The following is a 22,785-nucleotide window of genomic DNA, read 5'->3' as shown; positions in this document are numbered from 1 at the left end:
ATAAAACTTTATATGGAGATTTTTAATCTTTAATTAATTAATATTTGTATCTGATTTTGTTTTGCATTAATATATGATACATTGTGAAGTTTATCTACAATAGTATGTACATTAATTATTAATTTTATTTTCTTCGCGTTTAAAAGTTCTTTAATATATTAAAGCTTTCCTTCTGAACTTAGATTCTCCAAGTATTTAAAGTGTAAAGCAATTACGAAATGATATTAGCCGAATGAAAAAAAATAGAGTATGTAACTGAATATTAAGAATATAAATTTCGCATAAGAATCATATTACAGATAGTTGAATAACCTGAATAATGCGTTATAAAGTCAATTTAAATCAGCTTGGGAGTTCCCTCGAGATGATGTCGAAGTGCAATGCGGAATTTTCACCAAAACTCCCGGTTTTTTAGATTCCAAATTTGACAGCTATTTCTTCGCTTTTTTTTTTTTTTTTTTTGAAATCGTAGTATGCATAGCAGCCATTAGTGCCGTTAATAGTAATATATCAGCTCATTCCCATCCCTGGAATCAAACTCGGAACTGGGGTCATGATATTCAATAGTTTTAAGTCGTTGGTCAGCATGGAAGTTAAATGACTCTATATGGCAGAAAACAGCTATTTTGGAAAGAAAGATTTCATATTAGCAGCAGAAGTTGCAAGACAGAAATCTCGGGAGTTCATAGCTGTATATCCTGAAATATTTTGACGCAGGTTCAAATCCCTGCCAATGGGTTGCCAGCCCATTAGCCGGGATTTGAACCTGCGCCATGTGTGGATGTTTTTCCTACATGTAACATCGAAGCCAGTTTCATCTAAGAACGGCTTCCACAGATGCATCCTTCTCCTTAGGCAAATAACACGTGCTTCGCCTTAATCAAACAATCCAAACAGTATATTCTAAAAAATTTTATCAGAGTGTATGGTTAGTAACTAGTCATCTCTAGGGGCTAAATATTTTCCTGTTAAGGCCTGAATTTTGAACATCAGCTGTCCTCTATATGGATGCCCAACGCCAGCCAAGTGGTAGAGACCACAGAACACAGATAGTTCGGTGAGGTTCGTATTCCGGCGAAGAAGCTGAGCTCACTGCATGAATGTCTCTGTGCTTTTCTCCATGTGTAACATAAATACGAGCCAGTTTTCCTAAGAAACTCCTTAACGAAATCATCTTATTGCTCAAGTAGTTCTTCCTCGTATATTTTGTTCTATTCAAATAACGTAACCTTTGCATGGAAATTACACATTATTAAATAACTTTACTGTAAATGCTGTGTATATAAAGAAAAGATTAAGCAAGAGTGAGAATTTTATACTAATTCATTTAATTTATTTTAAATTTAATTTTATACTAGTTAAAAAGAGCATCGAATGCGACGCGAAACATTTTGAGTGAAATAAGCAATATTGTTAGTGCGCAGTGTGATTTTGATTCTAAAGTATAAGTGTTTTAAGCCAAGTAATACCACGTAAATGTAGCAGAAGGCCAAATCTAATCGTCAAGCACTTCAAGTATTACTTAAAAAAATCGAAAATTCTTCTAATAACTAAAGTTCGAGTGTCAGGCTAGGAAGCTTGTAATATGCCAAGCTGTTACTGTTGTGTGCGTCACGATCCAAAAGGCTTCTTTGGATATAGACAGATTTACTTTGGTATATGCGCGAGAACAATAAATGCAATCTTACCTTTTATTGAATTCTGGATGTCACCCGCACTTCTACCTATACTCAGTAATTGGAAGAATTGAAACAATCAAATCGATTGAGAGAACATCAATTTAGATAAATGATTTATTTTTCCATGTTTTTTTCAACTCAAAACTGTCTTCAATATGCTAGACTATAATCTTCGCAATACCACATCTTATGCATTAATATAGTAACGCTGTCCTTTTTTTCTTTCTTACCAACGAAAGATAGAGCCAACAACTTTATTCACTACATCAAACTTTTGAGAAATTGAATCTTACAATTCAAATATAGCTGTACATTTCGTATTAAAAGTTGATGTTCAACATAAATTAGCATTTTAAACGCCATGCCAATTACTGGTGCCTAACGACTGACTCTGTGCTTTCTGTTCGGTCCGTGTGAGTCACCGATGACTGTCAGGCCTCGTTAATTATTGACTGACGATATACAGCTTAAAAAAAAAAATATATTCTATCAAATTTGTTTTCAGTAAAATTCTATACAAATATCACTCTGAGCGTATCGGTAAAACTGATATCGCGGGCTAACGAAAAGGAAGACAAAACAGACTTAGCGTTTAACGTGTTAGGAAACAGAAAAATAACAAAAAAATCATACGGTAAATATATCGCATCACCACATTTCGTTTTCTAGAGAAAGGTTTTAAGACCTGCTCGTCTTTTTGTTATCTCATTTGTTGTAAAGAGTGCGTTACGCAAAATACAGAGAATCTACTGTTCAAGCAAGTTCTCGAAAAGGTCAATAGAACAACACATTTGATAAAGGAACACTAAACGAAGTTCTGAATGAGTACAAAACTGATAATATGATGCGTAAAACGTAAAGCACTTGTTTTGTTATTTAAAAACGAAGGACAATTTGGGAAATGATCTTCATAACATTCTAGGTTAAAAAAATGATCTTATATAAAATTAGATTTATATGTGTGATGCTTCTTTAGACTTCGGAAAAGGATTCAGTATCATGCTGTAACTTAAACATTCAACTATCTGTTCATATTCATACTTTTAATGTATCAGGTCTTCATTTGTTTCAAGTAATTAAAGGCTAACTTGCTGGCGCTATGGAACATTGATATTAGTTTTGCCTGTGAGTTGACGGTATAGGTGCTTTTGTAATTTCTCCATTGTGCAATATAAATAAGAGCTCATGGTGGTGGAAGTGGATTGCCTGGCGCAAAACCTTAAAGGTTATATGCACCGGAAACATTCCAAACCAAATAGTCCTTAAGTACAAGCTACAGACAAGCACAAATTAAAACAAGAGCGCGCTTATAAAATCAAAGAATGTGAAAAAATTATACGTTCTGGGAAAAAAAAAAAAAAAAAAAAAAAAAAACTAGATATATTAAAATACATGGGATTAAAATAGCAAGAAAAACACCAAAACAAAATCAAATTAAATAATTCCCTTATTATACGGTCAACAGGTAAGTCACAATCGCTAAAATTACTTCATCGAAGTCGGTTAAAATGCGGACATTCAATTAAAACATGACACACGATAGAAAACTATTACAATTTGAACAAATAAAGGGTCACTCTCGGCGTTCGGCAAGTAATTGTGTGCGACTCGAGAGTGACCAATCTTTAGGCGTGTTATTATGACTTCCTCCCTTCGGTTCCAAGTGCTCTCCCAGTTTTCTACTTTATGTTCTACTACGCTTCTGAATTTATTCAAGAACTGACCATTCCAAAATAATCGCCATTTATTTATCTCTGCTTTATAACAATTTTAATATCACAGTAGAGGACAAACTGATTTGATAAAACAGTTACAAATTTGAATTGTGTCTGCCAGCTCGTTACCTTTTATACCTACATGGCTTTTATGCCTATCCAGCAGTAAAGAATTTCCTACCTATGGCTCTTTTAAATTTTGATGCGGTCTTAGAATGTACACAAGTAGAGGATTCCGGGTGCGCGGAAAACTTTCTAAAGCTTTGAGAGCACTGAGTCTGTGTAAATTATAAACTCTTTCTGGAGTTGCTTAGAGATTAATGTAAGAGAAAAATACAAAGCGATCAATGCAGCACTAAATACAGAGTAGGCATCATGCAGTCGTTTCCCCTCAGTATGATCTCCAATTACGAGCGACGTTACTTACGCGACCAGCTAATTTTAAACCGTCTATACCAGGAATGGGCAAACTTTTTCGGTCGCGGGCCAAAAATCGAAACAAAAAGTTTGGCAGGCCAAGTTAATTTTTCTAAAATTTTAAAAACAATATACAAGTATTACAATTTAAATATGTTAATGAGATGAATGAAATTGCGATTTCATTTTTCAAAGTTCCTTATATTGAGTTTCGAAGTGAGAGGTACTGATTCTAAGGAATGAAAATTAATGCTCATCTGTCAGTCTACTTCTGAAATTCTTTCTAAGGTTCATAATTGAAGCCACTTGTTCACATATATAAGATGAAGCAAACATAGCACTGATTTTCTGGGCGTTAGATATTAAATTTGGGAAACTTACTTTCGATAATGATTTTTAAAACTCTAACTTTGGCATATTTAGAAAAAACTGCTTGAAATGATTGTTAGATTTCAACTCAATTAATTCAAGCTGCAAGTCTAACCTCACAATGCTTTACAATTTATGTTGAAAAGCATGGTAAAATTATCCAATTCTGTTTGAATGGCACTGAAATCTTGAAATCTTCATTCGAACTCAAAAGCCATCGTCATAATTCAAGCTTCTCTTCATTTACTGAGGGTATTGAATTTAACTTCGGGAAATGAGACAAGCCGTTCTTAGCTAGCTGCCCAGCAAACAAATTAAGTTTAAGTTAAGATAAAGTTTTTTTCTAAGAAGTCTAATTCCCCTATTTTGGATTCCCATATGTCTGCTTCCCAAGAAAGAGATAACATTTGTTGGCGCCAATCTACAGCTATAACTAACAAAGAACTTCCACTTTTAACACTTTACCAATTGAAAGCTGTCTGTGCTTGCTATTTCCGTCAATTTATGTTTTTAGAACAAAAATAGAGAAGGTAAAAAGATCATCAACTCTTTGAAAAAAAGGAAGGAAAAAAATATATTTAAACAAAGCAGAAAAAAAAAAGGTGGTATATAATGTATAAATACATGTTTCTTTTAATTTGCCTCGGACTGGCAAATTAAAATTCTATCCACAGGCCGGATAGAACCTTCCAGCGGGCCGTAGTTTGCCCATGCCTGGTCTGTAATATATATGGGATTAAAAAAGCAAAATAAGAGCTCGGTTTCCTTAGAAGGTCCATATATAGTCCATTAGGCTGTTTTAGAGCAGGAGATTTCTAGAGTCGATTAAGCATTTTATCTTGGAGCAGATGATGAGAAAATTATGCAGCGCCTTCACCGGAATTCGAACTCCGGGCCTATCATTGTTAGCCGGACGTGGTTTCTAGTTGCACTACAAAGCCAGCGGTAAGATACAGGAAAAAAGCCTTAGTTCTTCACAGTACTAGGCAGACAGGAAGAAATACCTTAGTTCTTTAAAAGGTATCCAGTACTAGGAAGACAGTCCTCCTATGTTTATTGTTCTGTTTTATTTTTACGATTTGACTCTTTGTTCATAAATGGCTGAGTGGTTAAGATTGCTGAGTACTGGTAGATCTACAGTTTCGAATGCTGGCAAATGGATTCGCAGCCTGAGTCTTTTCCTGCTTTTCTGCATGTTTAAACTAAATACGAAGCAAAACTCTTAAAACATCCTTCAATCAAAACATTCCTACCCTGTGGAAAATAGCCTTCGTGTGCTTTTCCGTATTTTAAATAATCCAACTCAATCTAGTCCAAGGAAGCAATTTGCAGAAAAATTTCACATAAAATGGCTACGGAAGCTCTGCAGAAGTTCTACAGCGAAATCTCGAATCTAATGTTAAGCATTTATTATTATTATTATTATTTTAAATTTTACGAAGTTTCACCCTATTCTGAATTTTTAATGCTGATTGTTTTTTTGAAAAGAATTAAAACATTTGTGACAGAAAAGGGGCGAACCATAACACATTTTTCATTCAGTTTTTCTAAAATTAATGTACTGTTATGTAAAACACATCGACGAAATAAATAAATAAGTTTAACTGAAAATGAATAAATAAATATATAAATAAGATTAACTGAAAATGTTACGATGTAATGAAATCAATTAGCATACTGTAACATGGTACGAAAATAATAAAATAATGGGTAATGGAAGATGATGAACTAATATTTTGTAAATGATCTATATTTAAGAGTTGTGGGAATTTAAATATTTTACTTTAATAAACAGCCTTGTCATTGTAAACGTTTTATTTTATTGTTTTGGTATTTTCGCAATTTGACTTTATTTGATTTAGACGTAGGATTTTAAGATTTATTTAAAATTTTGGTGCATGAGTGTATATTAAAATATGCACGCACAATTGCACATGGATAACCACGCGCGTATAAATAATAAGGTAATAAAATATAAAAACATAAATTTCATGTGGCAAAATATGTGGAGATCAAATTTTAAATTTAAAATTAGGCCCCCTTCCCCCCCCCCCCCCCGAAAAAAAAAAAACTACCTTAAGAGGCATATATTTTGAGTAAGACTCTATTGAACTTGATGTCGCGATTCTGAAAGATCTCGTATCTGATTATTTCGCGGCCACTTTTATAGCATAACATATCAGTATGATTTGACATATATCGGCCAAGCTAAAAGAGCTTAAAATTTTCGTATTAAAGAGTACAAATCTTAGGAAAGGAGAAATAAATAAATCTTCGGTAGCCAATCATAAATGGGCACTTATTGCAATTTTGACTTTATTTTGTGAAGATATCCACAAAGCTTCTTCACTTGGTGTACTGGATTTTCTTGACGCTTTCCAAATTCACATTTTTTAAAAATTAATGGCATTAGTTCCAATCCTGTCCTTTCCAATGCATTAAAATTTTCATGTTTTATAACTAGTTTCTTCAACAGATGGCTCTATATTCGTTTTTTTCCGCCTGTTGCATTCAATTAAAAAAGGTTATCTCTTCGCCCATTTTGGAAAAAACGCAGGACTGAATTGCGCTAAAAGAAACTTTTACAAATCACTCTGCATTGCTTTGTATTGAATTTGCTTTGCATATATGTCTTGATATATAATTTTGTTTTGCGCTGTTTCTTCTCTAGAATTTACTGCATATTGTCAGTAGTTTAAAGTCTGTTATTGCCGATACCTGTTCAGGCTGTACTTATTCCTTTCGACAGATTGTATGTATTTTGGTTAATACTTTATGGGTTGATGTACGTACCCTGTATTGATGACACAGTTTTTCTGTATAAATATGAGGCCATGGTCTTCCCTCTTACGTACCTTCTACGTTTTTTACGTTTTTTATTTATCTAATGTGATTTTATTGGGCTGTTTTATGTGATGTGCCCACTGGGCATTAAGTCAGTATAGCATTATAACAGCTGATAATCTCGCCAGAATAAGCATACCTACGTCGCATAACATAGCACGCACCAATTTAGAAAAATGTTTTTGCTCCTGAAGAAAAGAGATCTATGTCTGAACGCCCCCGGTAGCGATGGAGTTTTATTTAAAATCTCCATCAGTCTTGGGTTGCTTTTCTATCTAATTTTAAATGTTTGAAATGTGTACCAAAGAACTAAGTTATAAAAGTAACTATCTGCAAGTGAACGAGATTATTCGCTGTGCTTCTCTGAATGATTTAACATTGTTTCATTACTGTAATACTTAACAGTATATTGCTATTTTTTGTAATGAAACGTATAATATTTTTTGAATATTTATTATTTCAAATAGCTATTTAAAATCAAATGTTAAACTTTTCTTTCACTAATGTTTCTCTTCTGGAATTCCCACAGGGGTCAAGAGAGTTGTGGAATTACAACAAGCGATGGGGACATTAATTATGTTCGGACTCACAAGCAATCGGGATTGGTAAGCCACGCTTTTCGAGAAGATGATCTGAATAAGCTAAGAGGCAATTTGGGCATAGGACACACCAGATACTCCACTCTGGGTGGAACAGAGCATTTGAATACACAGCCATTTGTTGTACATACAAAGCACGGAGTTCTTGCAGTTGCGCACAACGGAGAGCTTGTCAATGCATCCGAATTACGTAGAGAAGTGAGTATAGAAGAACTTTTCAGAATTATATTTTAGTGTTAGCGACATTTTCAGTGACAATATTAACTTGTTCTGGAAACGCAAAAAAATATTTTTTTTTAACAATCGTACAACAGAAGACAGAAGAATCAGTGACCGTATTGCCATGAAAGCGAAGAATTATATCATGTAAAATAAATTGGAATTATATGATTAGAAGGTAAAATATACAGTACACAAATGTTTGATTATTCTTCTGTAGAAAATAACATAAACATGAATCTATAAAAATCTTAAGAAATGAAATCCTCAGGAAGAAGATTTAATAATAATAATAAGCAATAATAGCTTTACCGCTTTATTTTCTTTTTTCCGATTCCTCGAGAATTCAGGAATAATTGTTTTATGATATGTTTTTCTTTTCAAAATAATAATTTTAAATTTGTAGTAATTAAACATAGAGGATAATAATGACTTCTGTCTCTTAAGATTTTGGAAGTGATCTCTTTTAAGTTAACATCAACCTACAATACAATTTTTACATATTTCTTATAATACATTGTTCATTTTTCAATATAGTTTTTAAATATAGTATAGATCCATTATAAATAAGAATTGCAATAAAATTTTCATTATAGACATGAAACAAGGAACTTAAAATTTGAACCTATATAGATATAACTAAAATTTTCATAAAGCCATAATTTTCATAAAATTACAAATCTAATAATGATTCCTATTTTATTGAATACGAAACCATTAATCGCGAGACCAAGCAAGTTTTATTTTGTAGTTGCTGCCTAAATTTAGGGGGGGGGGGAAATATTGATAAGTTGAGTTTGTAAATTCATTCTCGAAGATTTTGTATATAAAAAGATGGAAATCTGCTTTTAGTTATTATTCCATCATGAGTGTTTTTGGAATTTTAGTTTTGAAAGGATCGTATAGAGAACTACCTTTATTTACTATACAGAACATTGTCACCTCCACCATCTATTAAACCTGTTTATATAAAATTTTTTACTTTATTTTGAGAAACCTTACATAAATCGAAATATTCAAGCATCGGCATTTGCAGAAAAAAAGCCTACGATCTCTTTTTTCGAAAACTATATGTAACTTCTCGATCAATGACTATCATGGATTACGTACTTTGCTTGCAATATTTCTCTAAATATAATTTCTGCTGTCAAAAAATGTGTTATAACATAATTACGTTTATTGTAGCTCTGTTAACGTATATCTGAATTTTATTTGTTTTTAGATTATCGACAAGGGCGTTGGATTATCAACTGAATCTGACAGCGAGCTCATGGTTCAGATATTGTGTATGCCTCCGCCTTTACCAAATAACGAGAAACAGGGGCCGGATTGGCCCGCGAGAATTAAAAATCTCATGAGGCGCACAAAAACGGCCTACTCATTACTTATAATGAATGGGGATACGATATATGCAGTACGTGATCCATACGGTAACAGGCCTTTATGTATCGGAAAACTGGTTCCTCCCAGAGGATCACTTGGTAAGTAAAGGCATAAATAAGTAAATATCCACACTGTGTCTGGATGGCCAGACGTATTCTGGCTTTTTGTTATTTTAAGCCCAGTTATTACATGCTGTGTTTATTTCGATTTGTGTCTGAGATGGAATCATTTTTAATTCATTCTTAGTCAAAATATTCTTTTAAACTTCGAATATAAATATGGTGTATTATACATGTATTTTATATAGCTCAAGAAGCAAAAGACAGTTCAAGAATTGAATCCTAAATCACGAGTCTCATCTCGAAGAATGGAACATGTAGAATGGCATCAAATTAACATATTTTCAAAAATATTGATTTCTCTTTAGAGACTAAAAATGTTTCTATAATTCTTAGAAAATTTAATCCAAGATGTTTTGCATATTTATTGTTCGGCCCACCAGCGGCCGAGCGGTAAAGTCGCTGAACACTGGTAGTTCGGTCCGAGGTTCGAATCCCGCGAACGGGCTGGCTGCATGGGCGTTTTCGTGGTTTTCCCCATGTGTAACGTGTATACGAGCCCGTTTCCCTTAGAAAGTCCTCCACGAAGGCATCCCTCCTCTTAGGCAGATATCCCTAGTGTGCTTTGCCATAATTTAATACACACACACACATACACACACACATATTTATTGTTCATGTAAAATACTTAAAATTCATTTCCATTAAACAAAATAATGAAGTGAATATATTATCTTTCTTTATGTGTCAGTGTAAGAACATCTTTACAAGTAAGATAGTATGTCCGGTGACATTAAAATAATTACTGTTTTGGAAACTTTGAAAATACCTCATAATACTAAAGAAAAATGAGGAGAAATGTCCTCTTCAAAACATACCAAAAAGACAGATAAAAAAATTACGGTACTTTCATGTATTTCAAGGCACTTTGTTTTAGAGGCCTCTTTCTGTCAGTACCAGCAATAAGCAATAGTTTTCTTTGCAAAATTTCTTTTGTAAACTTTTGATAATCTTATTTCAATGTGAATTCAGTAGATCTCTCTTACTGAAGCTAAATGAGGAACGCGTTTTCTCACTTTTTAAATATTAAGTCTTAATCTCACTGATAAATGGATACTTTTGATATAGTATAGTTATAACTACACTGTATGTCTTGAAACAAGATCTCTTGCTAATCAATTAGATAATGAACATAGAGAAATTTTAGCATATATCTAAATGTATATGTTTTAGAATTTAAAAAAAAGGTAACTTATATTTGGAAAATTGAACATTGTTTGCACTTATAATTGACGACTTTAATAAGTATGAAAAATTCTGATTTGAAATAAAAATATGATGCAAGTTATTCGCCTAGTTGAATGTAGAAGTTAATGTTAAAAGAAACTACAATTGTAACGAATTGAACCTTCTAGTGACTTCAGATTTTCAAATCTTGATCATCCAATTTCTGATCTGAAAATCGACTGGATGAATTTTAATACGTATCAATACCTTATTTAAATGATATGGATGTGCTCTTTTTACCTATACCAAAATCACCTAACAAATGATACTTCACTGAATGACATAGAAAATTTCAATGAAAGATAATGAAAGACACGGAAAACGGTTGTAGCAAGAGAAATTTTGTGCACTTTTTCCGGTATGCATGAAAGAAAACCAAATTCATGCGCTATGTTCAGGCGTGAAGGATTTTCAGCTATAAAGTACCTGCAAATAAACTACCATTGAAGTAGTACAACTAAATTAAATTAACTGTTGTAATCTGCTGAATACAGTGCGCATTTAATGAAAATTGTAAGTCATAACTCTTAAGAATAGCAAAATGCAAGTATAAATATATTAGCACAAGTGTAGTTAATTTTTTATCATACTTTGTAGTACTTGCATACTTGCACGTCTGAAAAATATAAAGTGCTGTTCCCCCCAAATCCCAAATGTGATCAAAAGACAACAAGATCATTCATAAATATTAAGAACAACAACATTAGTAAAAATAATTGAAAAAAATCTGGTTGGAATGTGTGTATCCTTGGCATAAATGAAGGCTTGATACTCTTTCCATTTTGTCAATCATGTCATGAGAAAATCCTTTTTTGGATTAGACCTCTTGCATTCACTTCCGTTACAGTTTATTTTGTAATCACCGTGGCTTCAAGTTCTCCTAGACGGTCTCGTGCTCCATTGTCGTGAGGTTTGGCAGTCACATTGGGCAGATAATTTATATTTCATGATTTTCAAAGCAGTGAGATACAGCTGCTTTATGCGAACGGATATAATCTTATCAGGACTTGTATTTCTTTTGATTTGCGTTGGAAACATGAATGGTCCTGAATCGGAACAGGGAGCTTACTCAAGCTATGTTCAAGAAAGTGTGAAGTAGATAACACAAGCAGGAAGGGTATACGAAACCCTTTATTTTCTATCTTTTACAGGATCTTCCGAGCTTCGGAATACAAAGACCAACCATTTGTGGTCTGAACGTAAGAATATAAAAACTACTAACTAAAAACTAACTTTGAATTAGTATACAAATGTCTAGCACTAAGATAGGCCTTTATTTAAAGAAAGGTACGTATGTAGTACGCCGAGCTGCTAAAACTACGATACGTCTGCAATTCTTAAAGGCAACCAGCAACAGAGTGAAAACTCGTAAAACTACAGTGGCAAGCGGCTTGCTTCCTATAACTCCTTCCTCTCTCTCTCTCTTGGCAAAAAGCCACAACTTAAGTACTTGGCGTTAGCAAGACAATTTGCATAAACAAGTTAAAGCATTTAATTCTGGAGAGAAGTAGAAAATAAGAAGTGATAGTACAGTTTTAAAATAAAATAAACGTTAGTAAAACTTAGGATCCTTACAATCTTATTAAAATAAATCTATCACTTGTAATAGCAACAATGTTTTTACTTGCTAATAAAAATTTCGTTTTCATACCTGTAATCAAATTTATTGAAAAACAAGTATGTGGGTATTCAGAGGTATTTCTGCTGAAATCAGATTCTGTAAATGACCTTTTGGAAATGACTGATTACATTGTGTTCTTTGTCATCCAGATCATGACATGACGTAAGTCACAGTGCATAGAGCACCTGCGTGTAAATATTACGGAATTTGATTGTTTGCTGCTTGGCACATTCTTTTACCCAAGTAGTAGAGTAATTCTGAGTAAATGACTCAGCGAAACACTTCTTGTACATAAAACAACGTTCAGACAGTTGGAAATTGTTCTCAATCTTTCTGTTACTACAAGACGATTGGCAGCAGACTGATACATAGTCGTGCCTCTTCTTATTCTAGTCGGAAGTACAAAAAGCAGTTATTGGAGGAGCTTATAACCGGTTAATGACTCGAGAATATTCTTCTTGAAACTGTAGACAAGGAAGCATTCTGACTTTAAAGACTGAGGCGTACTGAGTATAACTAAGGCTGACTGCATTTGATGTGGAATGTGGAATTTGAAAATGAAAATTGACTGGATGAATTTTAATATTTATCTTCACGATCAATAGCTTACTTAAATGATATGAATGTGCTTTTTCCCCCTATAACAAAATCAGCTCACAAATGATGGTTCAGTGAATGACATCGGTATTAAATATAATTGCGGCAGTCTAACATTAACCGCGGCAATTTTATTTGCTTGGTCTGAGTGGACTTGTATAGGCAGTGACAAATATGATTTTGATTTTCATTTTATCAGAAGGAGTTTTGCATAAATTTCAGATCGCAACAAATGCATTTCCGTTTATTTGTTTTTTCATTCTAACTTGACACTGAACTTAACTTGCGGAGGCACCACCAGTAGCCGAGGGATTAAACAAAGCTGCTGAATAATGGTAGTTCGTTCTGGGTTCGAAGACAAGTGAAGAGTTTGGCTGTGTGGTTCACCCCATCTGTAACCAGACTATGAGGCAGTTTCCATTAAAAAATCCACCATGAAGGCAAGGCATTGTACCCTTTAGGTAAATAGCCATTTTGTGCTTTGTTATATTCGAGTAATCTAAATATGCCGAAAATTTGAGTAGCCTATTTATAATAAATTATACTCATTTAATGAGAAATTTAAAGTGCTTAATAAGCACTACCTGCTCATGATGTCTCTTTTTGAAAGTAGGTAGGTATATTTATGAGCAATATTGCAAAAAGCAAAGTAAAAAAGTTTAATTGAAAATATCAAATATATGCTATTCATTCAATCGCTGAAAAAAAGAGAAGCCTTACTGTTTACATTGGAAATGCTATGTTAATGTTTCCTAATAAACAATTTTTGGATTAAAAAGTAAATTTAGTTTATCAGATGCAAAATACAAGTTGTATTCGACTCCATCAAATGAGCTGCTGTACCGTCTGGGAGACTTTCAGCTCTTACAGTTCATTTAGAGGGAAATTTTATTGAAAAATTTTCTTTGAGAACAAAATTTTGATACAGTATATGATACAGATGTTACAGAGGATATTTTATGGAGTTACAGAGAATTTTCAATGAAGTACCAAATTTTATTACCGGATGTAAGATAAATGCTACAGAAACGTTACAGAAATATTAAAAAGAATTTGTCTATGAGTACAAAATTTTGTCACAGTACATAACACAAATGTTACAGAAAATATTAGGAATCAAAGTTATAAAAATTACAAATGAAAGTTATAAAATGAGAAATTATAGAATGTAATGTTTTACAGAGAGTATAATATAATTGTTTTGGAATGTTACAGAAATGCAGAGATAAATCTTAATATATAAATATAACTGGTTGGGCAAGTTAAATATAAGATTTGGTGCTTAACAAATATTAAATTCTGTCCGCGACTCTCGACATGTTTTCCTTGAGTACTGCAGACCTTGACGCTTTTTTGATGTGCCAGGCAGGATACAAAGGTAAAAGGTTGGACACTTTGCGGGAAAGAATTTATTCTAAGCCTGTTAATGATACTGAGAATAATATTTAATAATTTTACTATGAGAAGACTGTTCACATCCATTCATTCATCTTTATAAATCAAGATAAACAATTCCTCGCACAACTACATTGACTGTTGTATTCTAGATATAGTATTTCAATATCTGATAAAACTTTTTGAAATCAAATCGATTATGCATTATGAACAATTTCGAGGATTCACTACTCTGAATTAAATAACTATTACTATTTTTTAAATAATTTTTAATTATTTATATACTTCTTTTGGTTTATATTATTATTCTTATTTAACTGTATTTCATGCTCTTCTCATTTTTAATGTTATAAAGGAAATTTTGGAAAACCTCTTGGAAAGAAGCACAATCAAACTGTTCACCTGAATGTCTAGCTATCCAATGACTACAGAAGGGGCTGGACAAGTTAACGATGGTCAAGTCCTTATTTAATGAACTGCATAGCAAAACAATACAGAAGGTTTATTTAAAGCTTTGCTGTTGACAAACCAACTATTATAACAAACAAAAGAGCTGCTGTCGGCAGTGAGTTGCTTAAATAAAATAATCCAGTCACTCAATGAGTTCATATGCATCATTATTTAAGTGCGTTTTTGTCTCTGAAACAGTGTTAAAATAACAAGATAGTATTGTTTATTGTAGTTTTTTAAGCCTATATAGTTAAATTTCAATTACTAAACTTAATTTCATTCTAAAAAGAAAGGTGAAAATTCCTCGTGTTCTCAAAGTTAAGAAACATATAGTACAAGGAAACCAAGTATAAGTGCATTGGTAATTTTATTTAAAAGTAAAATATAATTTATTCTTTAAGCCAACACCTTATGGCAAACTCTCATGTTAAATGGTAAACACATAATTGCTAAAGGCCATTATTAACAATCAAGATCCTTAACAGATATCAAGTGCCCAAGATGAACTGAACTCAGAGCAAATGAAGTCTGCTATGTCCGGTTACATTTATCTTGGACCACCTCATATTATGAGAGGAGGAGAATACTTTTACCAAAATATAATCAAAAAACTTATTATTAAACTACTTTCTTAGATAACCTGATATTTAAACTTTTGTCATCAACAATGCTTTTGCATTTAGAAAGTAGGAGGAACAAAACAGGGTCGATCTTAAAAACTTCACCTTAAATGTTGCAAGAATTTAAAGAGCAGGTTAAAACAACATCAGAATTCTGATCCTCAGGGAAGCTAAAGTGCTTGTATTCACCACTGTTTTTTGAAAACTGAAGAATATTTTTACATGCTTTAAGCAAAACAAACTTAGAACCTAGTTAAATGCTTTATTTCATTGTTGAAATTATGTTAATGATTATTCATTGCATCTGCACAATTTCTGTTTATTAAAATCACCATTATATATTCTATGCTTTACTGCAGAACAACTTTTTTTTTATTTACCTATTCTATGCAGTTATTCTTTAGCTTATGTTGTAATTTTTTAGCTATTTCCTTGCTTTTATTTAATGCATTGCTTTTAATAAGATTTTTTTACTTTTTCTCATTATTTATATACTGCTTTTATTATGTTTTAAATGTTTTTGCTTCTCTTTTGTCCTAATATCTTAGAAAGGGAATTCATTATGCTGAGTGGTAGGCTTGGTAAAGATTATATTGTAGAAAACGGTGTTGGTGCGAAACAGAATGGCGTGGAAAATGGTATAAGTGCTAAACAGAATGATGTAAAGAAGGGTATATAGTGTTATTTAACTTGCTGCATGGCCTTTTCTTCTGGATATTATTTTTTCTCTAGCATGTTTCTTATCTGCATGAGGGAATACTTAATTGCATGTTTAAGTATGATAAATATTAATTGCATGTTAGTATGGAAAGATTCCTTAAAGATTGTATAGTACCTTTTATATTATATATGCTTAATGTAACAAACAAAGCGTTATGTTATGATTTTCTGAAAAATTTGAAGTAAGCCATAGGAATTATTATAGAAAATGTAAACAATTCTATCAAAATTTAAGATATGAAGGTTTTTTTGTAAATTATAAAATATTTATTAATAGAAAAAATCATGCAAATATAATATTTTAAAATTATAGTATGTTCTTTTATTAAGCATTTTTTAAACTTATAAATTATAATCTGCTTGAATAATAGAAATGCACTAAACAGTTGCAGTTAAATTTCAAAAATATGACATTGCATAACAATATGTATAGTGATTTTATTTATTTGATATTTTGTAGTGTCTGATGATAACGTAAGTGAATGTGACGCATATGTTGTTTCTTCTGAATCTTGTGCATTTCCTTCTGTTGCTGGAAGACTGATTCGTGAAGTGGAACCCGGCGAAATTGTCGAGATTACCAAAAATGGAATAAGGTCCATATGCATAATGCCTCGACCTGATGATTGTGCCCCTGCCTTTTGTATATTTGAGTATGTTTACTTTGCTAGGCCTGACAGTATGTTGGAAGGTAAAAAAATACAAAGCATACTATTTAAGAAAATGCAATTTATTTCTTATTACAGTTACCAGTTCAACAAGATAAAATCTCTGAAAACAGGTACCAGGATCATAAAACTGATAAACACAGTCATTGCTTAAATATGCTTATTTTGTTATTAATGAATATATGTCCGTGAATGTTCTTAAAATAACGGAGTTTTCAAAATTTTATTTATTTAAATTTGTACCTAATTACATACTTGTTTACATTTATGTATGTAATAGAATATATCTCAGTATAAATCACTTTTCAGAATTGGAAATTTTTAAAGGTCTGCATTTCTGTCTAACCACTAACTGTTGAATCAGGCTTAATATGTCTGACTAGTGCAGTAAAAATTTGAAATATTTCAAGAGAATTTGTATTCGATGAAGATGTCCATCATACAGTCTTTTTTGCAGTTGCAACCAACCATAAAAGTAATAGTTGTCTGAAATTTATTGTATTCTAGTTCTAACAATCACTGGCTCTTTATTATATTGCTGATCCTTCAGCATTTGAGCTGATGCAAAGACAATAAAATTTAACCAAAATGCTGTATTATAGTAGTTTTTTTTTAATTGCAGTTTTTGAAAAATGACACGTAACCTTCATGGTTTTAGAATTCAGCCACCAATGTGCCAATTCTAAGATAATGAGCTGTGTACTAACAATTCATTACTTTTTAAAAGAATTTGCCAGTTTTTTTAACTGACGGGGCTTTATGTTTCTATAGATTTAAGACGTTCAGAGCCAAAGTTCCTTCTGAGTGTGCTTTTGTGGAAGGAAATATGATTGAATTATCTTGTGATAGTGCACTGAAGACAAAATTTGGCAGTATGGAGTAAAATTTGATGGATATTAGTAAAAGAGGAATATCCATTGATAAGCAAATCTTAATTCCATCCTCAAAATAGCATTTTTTTTTTTTTTTTTTTTTTTTTTTTTTTTTTTTTTTTTTGGTGTGTGTGTGTGTGTGTGTGTGTGTGTGTGTGAAGTAGGATGTGTAGTAGTTGCTGTAATGAAAGCAGATGTCATTGAAAAAAAGTCATGATGGAACTAGAAGTGGTTATGTCCAGTTTAAATCCAAAATTTCAGCAAATGTACAGTTAGAAAGTCCTTCTAATTATGATTTATTTCTTTCGATGATATGAAAATTCAAAATATTAAATTGTTCCTATTGATCTAAATAGACCCCAAACTCTGGCCTATGATCATAAGCCTATAGTTTTGTTACGAAATGTACAGGCGCGGTGAGATAGCTTCCTCGCAAACCAGTTTTAGGGTTGCCATAAAATGGCAAGGGAAGGCAGTGTTGCCACATTTGGCGATATGCCATGGACAGATGGAGAAACTTCTGGAACAAATTCTTACCGGTTTAGCCCAGAATGTTCTCGAACACAAACCGAAAGCCATATAAACCCTGCTGGTCCGAAGTCAGTCAGTAGTATTGAGAGTGTGTGCTTCCTCTAGCAAGCTGATAGTCAGTGATTGAGCGAGTGCCTCGAAGTCTAGCGCCGAGAGTCAGTGATTGAGCGAGTGCCTCGAAGTCTAGCGCTGAGTTGGTCGTCGAGTGCATCAAGAGAGTCTTTTAGTGTAATGCGAATTAGTGCATCATCGAGTTTTGTCTTAGACTGTGCTGAGTCGAGATCTATACTCTTGTGTATCGTCGAGAAAATTGCGTGGAGAGTCTCTAGAGAACGCAGAGTTGGGAGCTGTACTCGGGTGCTTTGCAGTGAAGCTGTGTCCACCGTTATTGCCTGACAGTGTGAAGGCTGTGTCGCTGAACGTGTCAGCGTGTTTATAACAGTTCGACGACTATAAAAGTGATTTTGAAGCTATCTGATTAATATTGGTAAATAAAGTGTGTTTCGATACTTCATCAAGTGTCGTCATTATTCACTCCAAATCTACGAACCCTGTACGAATGTGAAGGAAGAAAATAATGTAACAACTGGTGTCAGAAAAGAAAAATGCAACAGTTTTATTTCATACTTCTTGTACAGTACTGAATGCCGTATATAACGTGATTAACTGAAAATTTGCATCAATTTTTGTAAAGAACATGCAGTTTTTATGTATTTTTGTGTTAAGTACATTATTATAGATATAAAATTCATGAAAATACAATTTTTTAAATATTTGCATAGTTTTGGGTAGCCCTGTATGTTATGTATTAAAATATAAATTGGTATTTATTTTTATGTTGGCAACTCGAATTTCTTTAGGACAAATGGTGTACACAGCTCGTATGGAATGTGGTAGACAACTAGCAAGGCAAGCTCCTGTGGATGCGGATGTAGTTGCTGCTGTTCCTGAATCAGCAATACCAGCTGCTCTTGGATTTGCTGAAGAAGTAAGTTGAAGATTTGATATGGTCTAGATCTCTGTAAGGGAATTTTATAATGAATTACTGAAAGTTCTAACTTAAAATCTCCCCTTCTCTATTATAACTTCAAAATAAATGTAGTTCTAATAATAATTGTCAGAAAATCTATTGCCACTGTATTTCTGTTATCTGCAATGATTGTGAAAATAGAAGTTTTCTATCCTTTTATTCCTATAATCTATACAAATATTGCAGAATAAAAATCTAATATTTATATCATATTTTGACATGACTGTTTATTGTTTTTTTGTTTATAAAGATCAACAAAATTCTGAATTTAGATTTGTAAATATGTTCTAGATGATATTCACAAGAACTTTTAAATCAGTATGTCATCAGCTTTAAATACTGAAATCAGAAATTTTCTCTTCACATAACTGTTCCCTTTCTACAGCAATAATACTGAATTCATGCAAACATAAGTTTCAAAAATATCAGTTGCTAAGTATTTTATGGTTAACTATGCTTTCTTTCAATACCGAAAGCAGTCCTGTTGGGGAGGAAGCTGATAAAATTATATACTACTAAAGTGAAACAAATTGTGAATGTACTACTATTGAATTTCCCTGGTACAAATTAAAATTTATCATTTGAGTTAAACAAATTACTGGAGTATTGACCCTTTTTACTTCCTTGTACGAAGTAAAAAGTGTCAATACTCCAGTAATTTCCTTGTACGAAGTAAAAAAGGAAGTATTGTAATCGCGAAAAGTTTAGGCAGCATATTTCAATGAAAATATCCATTTTGAACGTTATTGAATGCAATTTAACAATGTTTTTGCGTGACATCTATACATAAGGACAGAATAAAATAAATCAAAAAAAAAAAAAAAAATTATAAAACTGCTTTAAAATGAATTCTGAAGAGAATTTTTCGTGGTGTCTGTACGTACGTAAGTATGTATCTTGCATAATTCAAAAACGAGCAGCTTCAGAACATTGAAATTTTGTATATAGGACTGCTATAACATGCAGATGTGAACATAATATTTTGGTTTCAATCGGCCGCACCAAAAGCATATAAATATATTTATACTATACATATCCACTTTGTTACCCAGCTCAGTGATCTCAGTTTCTTTACTCTTATATGTTTGTAAATTGTACATTTTTTGCTTATGAATGATTGAATTATGTTGTTCTTAATCTTCTGGTTAAGGTTTTTATGCCTTTAGGAAATCTGCAAGCAATATTTGTAGAATTATCAACAATTTAAAAGCTGTTTAAGTGCGGTTAAGCCTAATTTTAAAATAACATGGCGGAAATGTTTGTTTACATTTGAAACAGTAGAATACAGTACAAAGTCCATAATCCGGCCGTCCGTTATCTGGAATGATCTATAATCCGGACCTCAAAGCCACAAACTTACACATGCGTGTAATGGGTTTATGCATGCGCATTTGATACGCACGTCCGCTACGCTTGTTCATAAAGCCAGTAAAGCGTTTACACATGCGTGCTTCCGATAGTGAAGAAAGTGACAGAGGTTATTGAAAACGAAAAAATTTCAATTGATAAGTTAGTCGGTATTCTCGACACAGCAATTACAGTATCTGAATAGGGGAACTTTGTAACTGAACAAGAAATTATGTCTGTTTATAGAAGACAGAATTAAAGAGAAAGTATTAGCACAAAAACTTACATTGAAAGAAATGTTTAATAAAGTAAACAAGTAAATATTGAGCTTTTTTTTTGTAAATTTTGATACCCTTTAGATCATAATTGTTCTTTATTTCATAAATTACGGTTTCACATTTTTAATTGTATAATTTCTGCATGCCATCTTACCAGATTTAAATTGATGATCTATAATCCGGAAAAACCTTGAATCTGGAATCGCTGAAGTCCCGACAAGTCTAGATTACGGACCTTATACTGTAGTAGATTTGTTGCCAGTCTAGAGAGACTAAGCTTCACAACAACAAAGATAATACCTTCATTTATTATTGTGAATTAAATCATGCTTAATCCTTTCTGGAATTTTTTCAAGGAAATAAGTGTTTTAAGATTTACTTCGTAATTTTTAATATAGATATTTTGAGTTTTTATGTATTTTTGCCTTGTCGTGATGTGAGAACTGAATTAATTGAATGACAAATGCTGAATCGTCTGTAAAAAAACTGTTTCTTTCTGTTTTGTTTGCTTAATTTCTTTCATACATCCTTCTGGATTTATTATAGTATTTGAATAGAACATGTGGCAACGATTAGATAATTATTCAAATGATATAAATTTTGTGCATTCTGAGTTATAATGTGAACGAAATATAATGCTGTTAATGAACCTAGCACCAGAGTGTCACTATGGTAAGCAAATTTAGTGAATTTTAAAGAGTGTATTTATTCTGTTGTGGTTTATGCGCTATTGACGAAGTAGATTTAATTCAATCCATTAAGTTTAAATGAAATGCAAGAAAAAGTGTGTATAATTTGATATTCCGTACAAGGAAGTCTGAAGTGGTGTACATTTTTTTTTTTTATAAAATCTCAAGAAATTTGATTCAGACATCACTTTTTTTATATCTAAAATTTACAAGTTAAAAAAATAAGTAAAAAAAAGTTTTTTGTATTTTAAAGAACTGCTAAAAATTTGCTTTTATAATGAAGTATATACAGTTATGGGGATTTTGATCATTAATTTTTATCTGTTTGTTAAAATAGTGCTTTTAAAATTTTAAACAAATATGCATCATTTTTTAATCAAATAATTGCTCTTCAGGTTTGATTTACTTATTTTCTAACACCACACATAACAACCCACCTGACAATCACTACAGATGCTCTGTATGGGACTGAGAGAAAATTATAAATGCGGTAAAAATTCAACTGATTTTACAGAATGTCTTGATTTATTTTTCAGTCTAAAATAAAGTACACAGAAGTTCTATGCAAAAACAGGTATGTTGGAAGAACATTCATTCAACCTAGCACCAGGCTTCGACAGCTAGCAGTTCTGAAGAAATTTGGACCTTTAAGCTCAAATTTCAAAGGAAAGAGAATGGTTCTGATTGATGATTCGATTGTACGTGGAACTACTTCGGGAGCAATTACAAGACTTCTGAGAGAAGCAGGAGCATGTGAGGTAAGATTATTTTTATAAACAATTAGCTGTATTACCTGACTCACTAGTATCTACTACTACTGGTATCACTAGCAAAGTAAAATGGCAAAAACATAATTAAAACGTGTGTAATTAAAAAAAAAGAAAGAAATTGTGATTATCATTCGTTAATTACTTGATTCTTTAAATCTTATTATTATTTCTGACTTTTGTTCCCAAATTTCCTTTCTTACAGTTGTTAAATTGCAGAATAAATAAAGAGGGTATATTTTATATTCTTGCTTAAATGGCGTCAATATTTAAAAATTATTTCTCCTGCTCATGTTTCATGTTAGCCTTACGTTGCTTCAAAAGAAGAAAAAATGTGTAGCATATGTTTTCATTCATAAAAACTTCTGGAAAATTTCTGGTAGCACTGGATTTTCCATTCTCATTTACTCATAGATTTCATTTATGCCTTTTTCCTAAGGACTATTAATATTCTATTCAGCACTATGGATGATATGGTAAAAGCATTTTATGGTATAGTATAGTATAATTTCATTTTATACAATGTCCTGAATTGAAAATTAGATCCAGAAATTTCTTTTGCTTTTGCAAGCATAAATGAGACTTAAAAAAATGGATATCAAGTTTTTACAGGTCTATTCATTATGAAT

At 32.1% G+C, this 22,785-nt stretch overlaps 1 protein-coding gene across 2 annotated transcripts in view; it reads left to right on the top strand.

Annotated features, from left to right (window-relative positions):
• The window catches only part of LOC118183427 (amidophosphoribosyltransferase-like), a 58,477-nt gene that overhangs the window by 32,319 nt on the left and 3,373 nt on the right, over nucleotides 1-22,785 (top strand). For both annotated transcript variants that reach the window (XM_085824198.1, XM_085824197.1), the window contains exons 2-6: nucleotides 7,554-7,821; nucleotides 9,065-9,323; nucleotides 16,435-16,665; nucleotides 18,906-19,033; nucleotides 21,926-22,147. In XM_085824198.1, coding sequence (XP_085680324.1) covers nucleotides 7,554-7,821; nucleotides 9,065-9,323; nucleotides 16,435-16,665; nucleotides 18,906-19,033; nucleotides 21,926-22,147 — 1,108 coding nt within the window. The remainder of the gene's footprint in view (nucleotides 1-7,553; nucleotides 7,822-9,064; nucleotides 9,324-16,434; nucleotides 16,666-18,905; nucleotides 19,034-21,925; nucleotides 22,148-22,785) is intronic.

This window comes from Stegodyphus dumicola, chromosome 9, assembly GCF_044657685.1.
Source record: "Stegodyphus dumicola isolate Sdum_Otavi_A_Nest chromosome 9, ASM4465768v1".
Classification (NCBI taxonomy): Eukaryota; Metazoa; Arthropoda; class Arachnida; order Araneae; family Eresidae; genus Stegodyphus; species Stegodyphus dumicola.
This window is presented reverse-complemented; position numbering and strand designations above follow the sequence as displayed.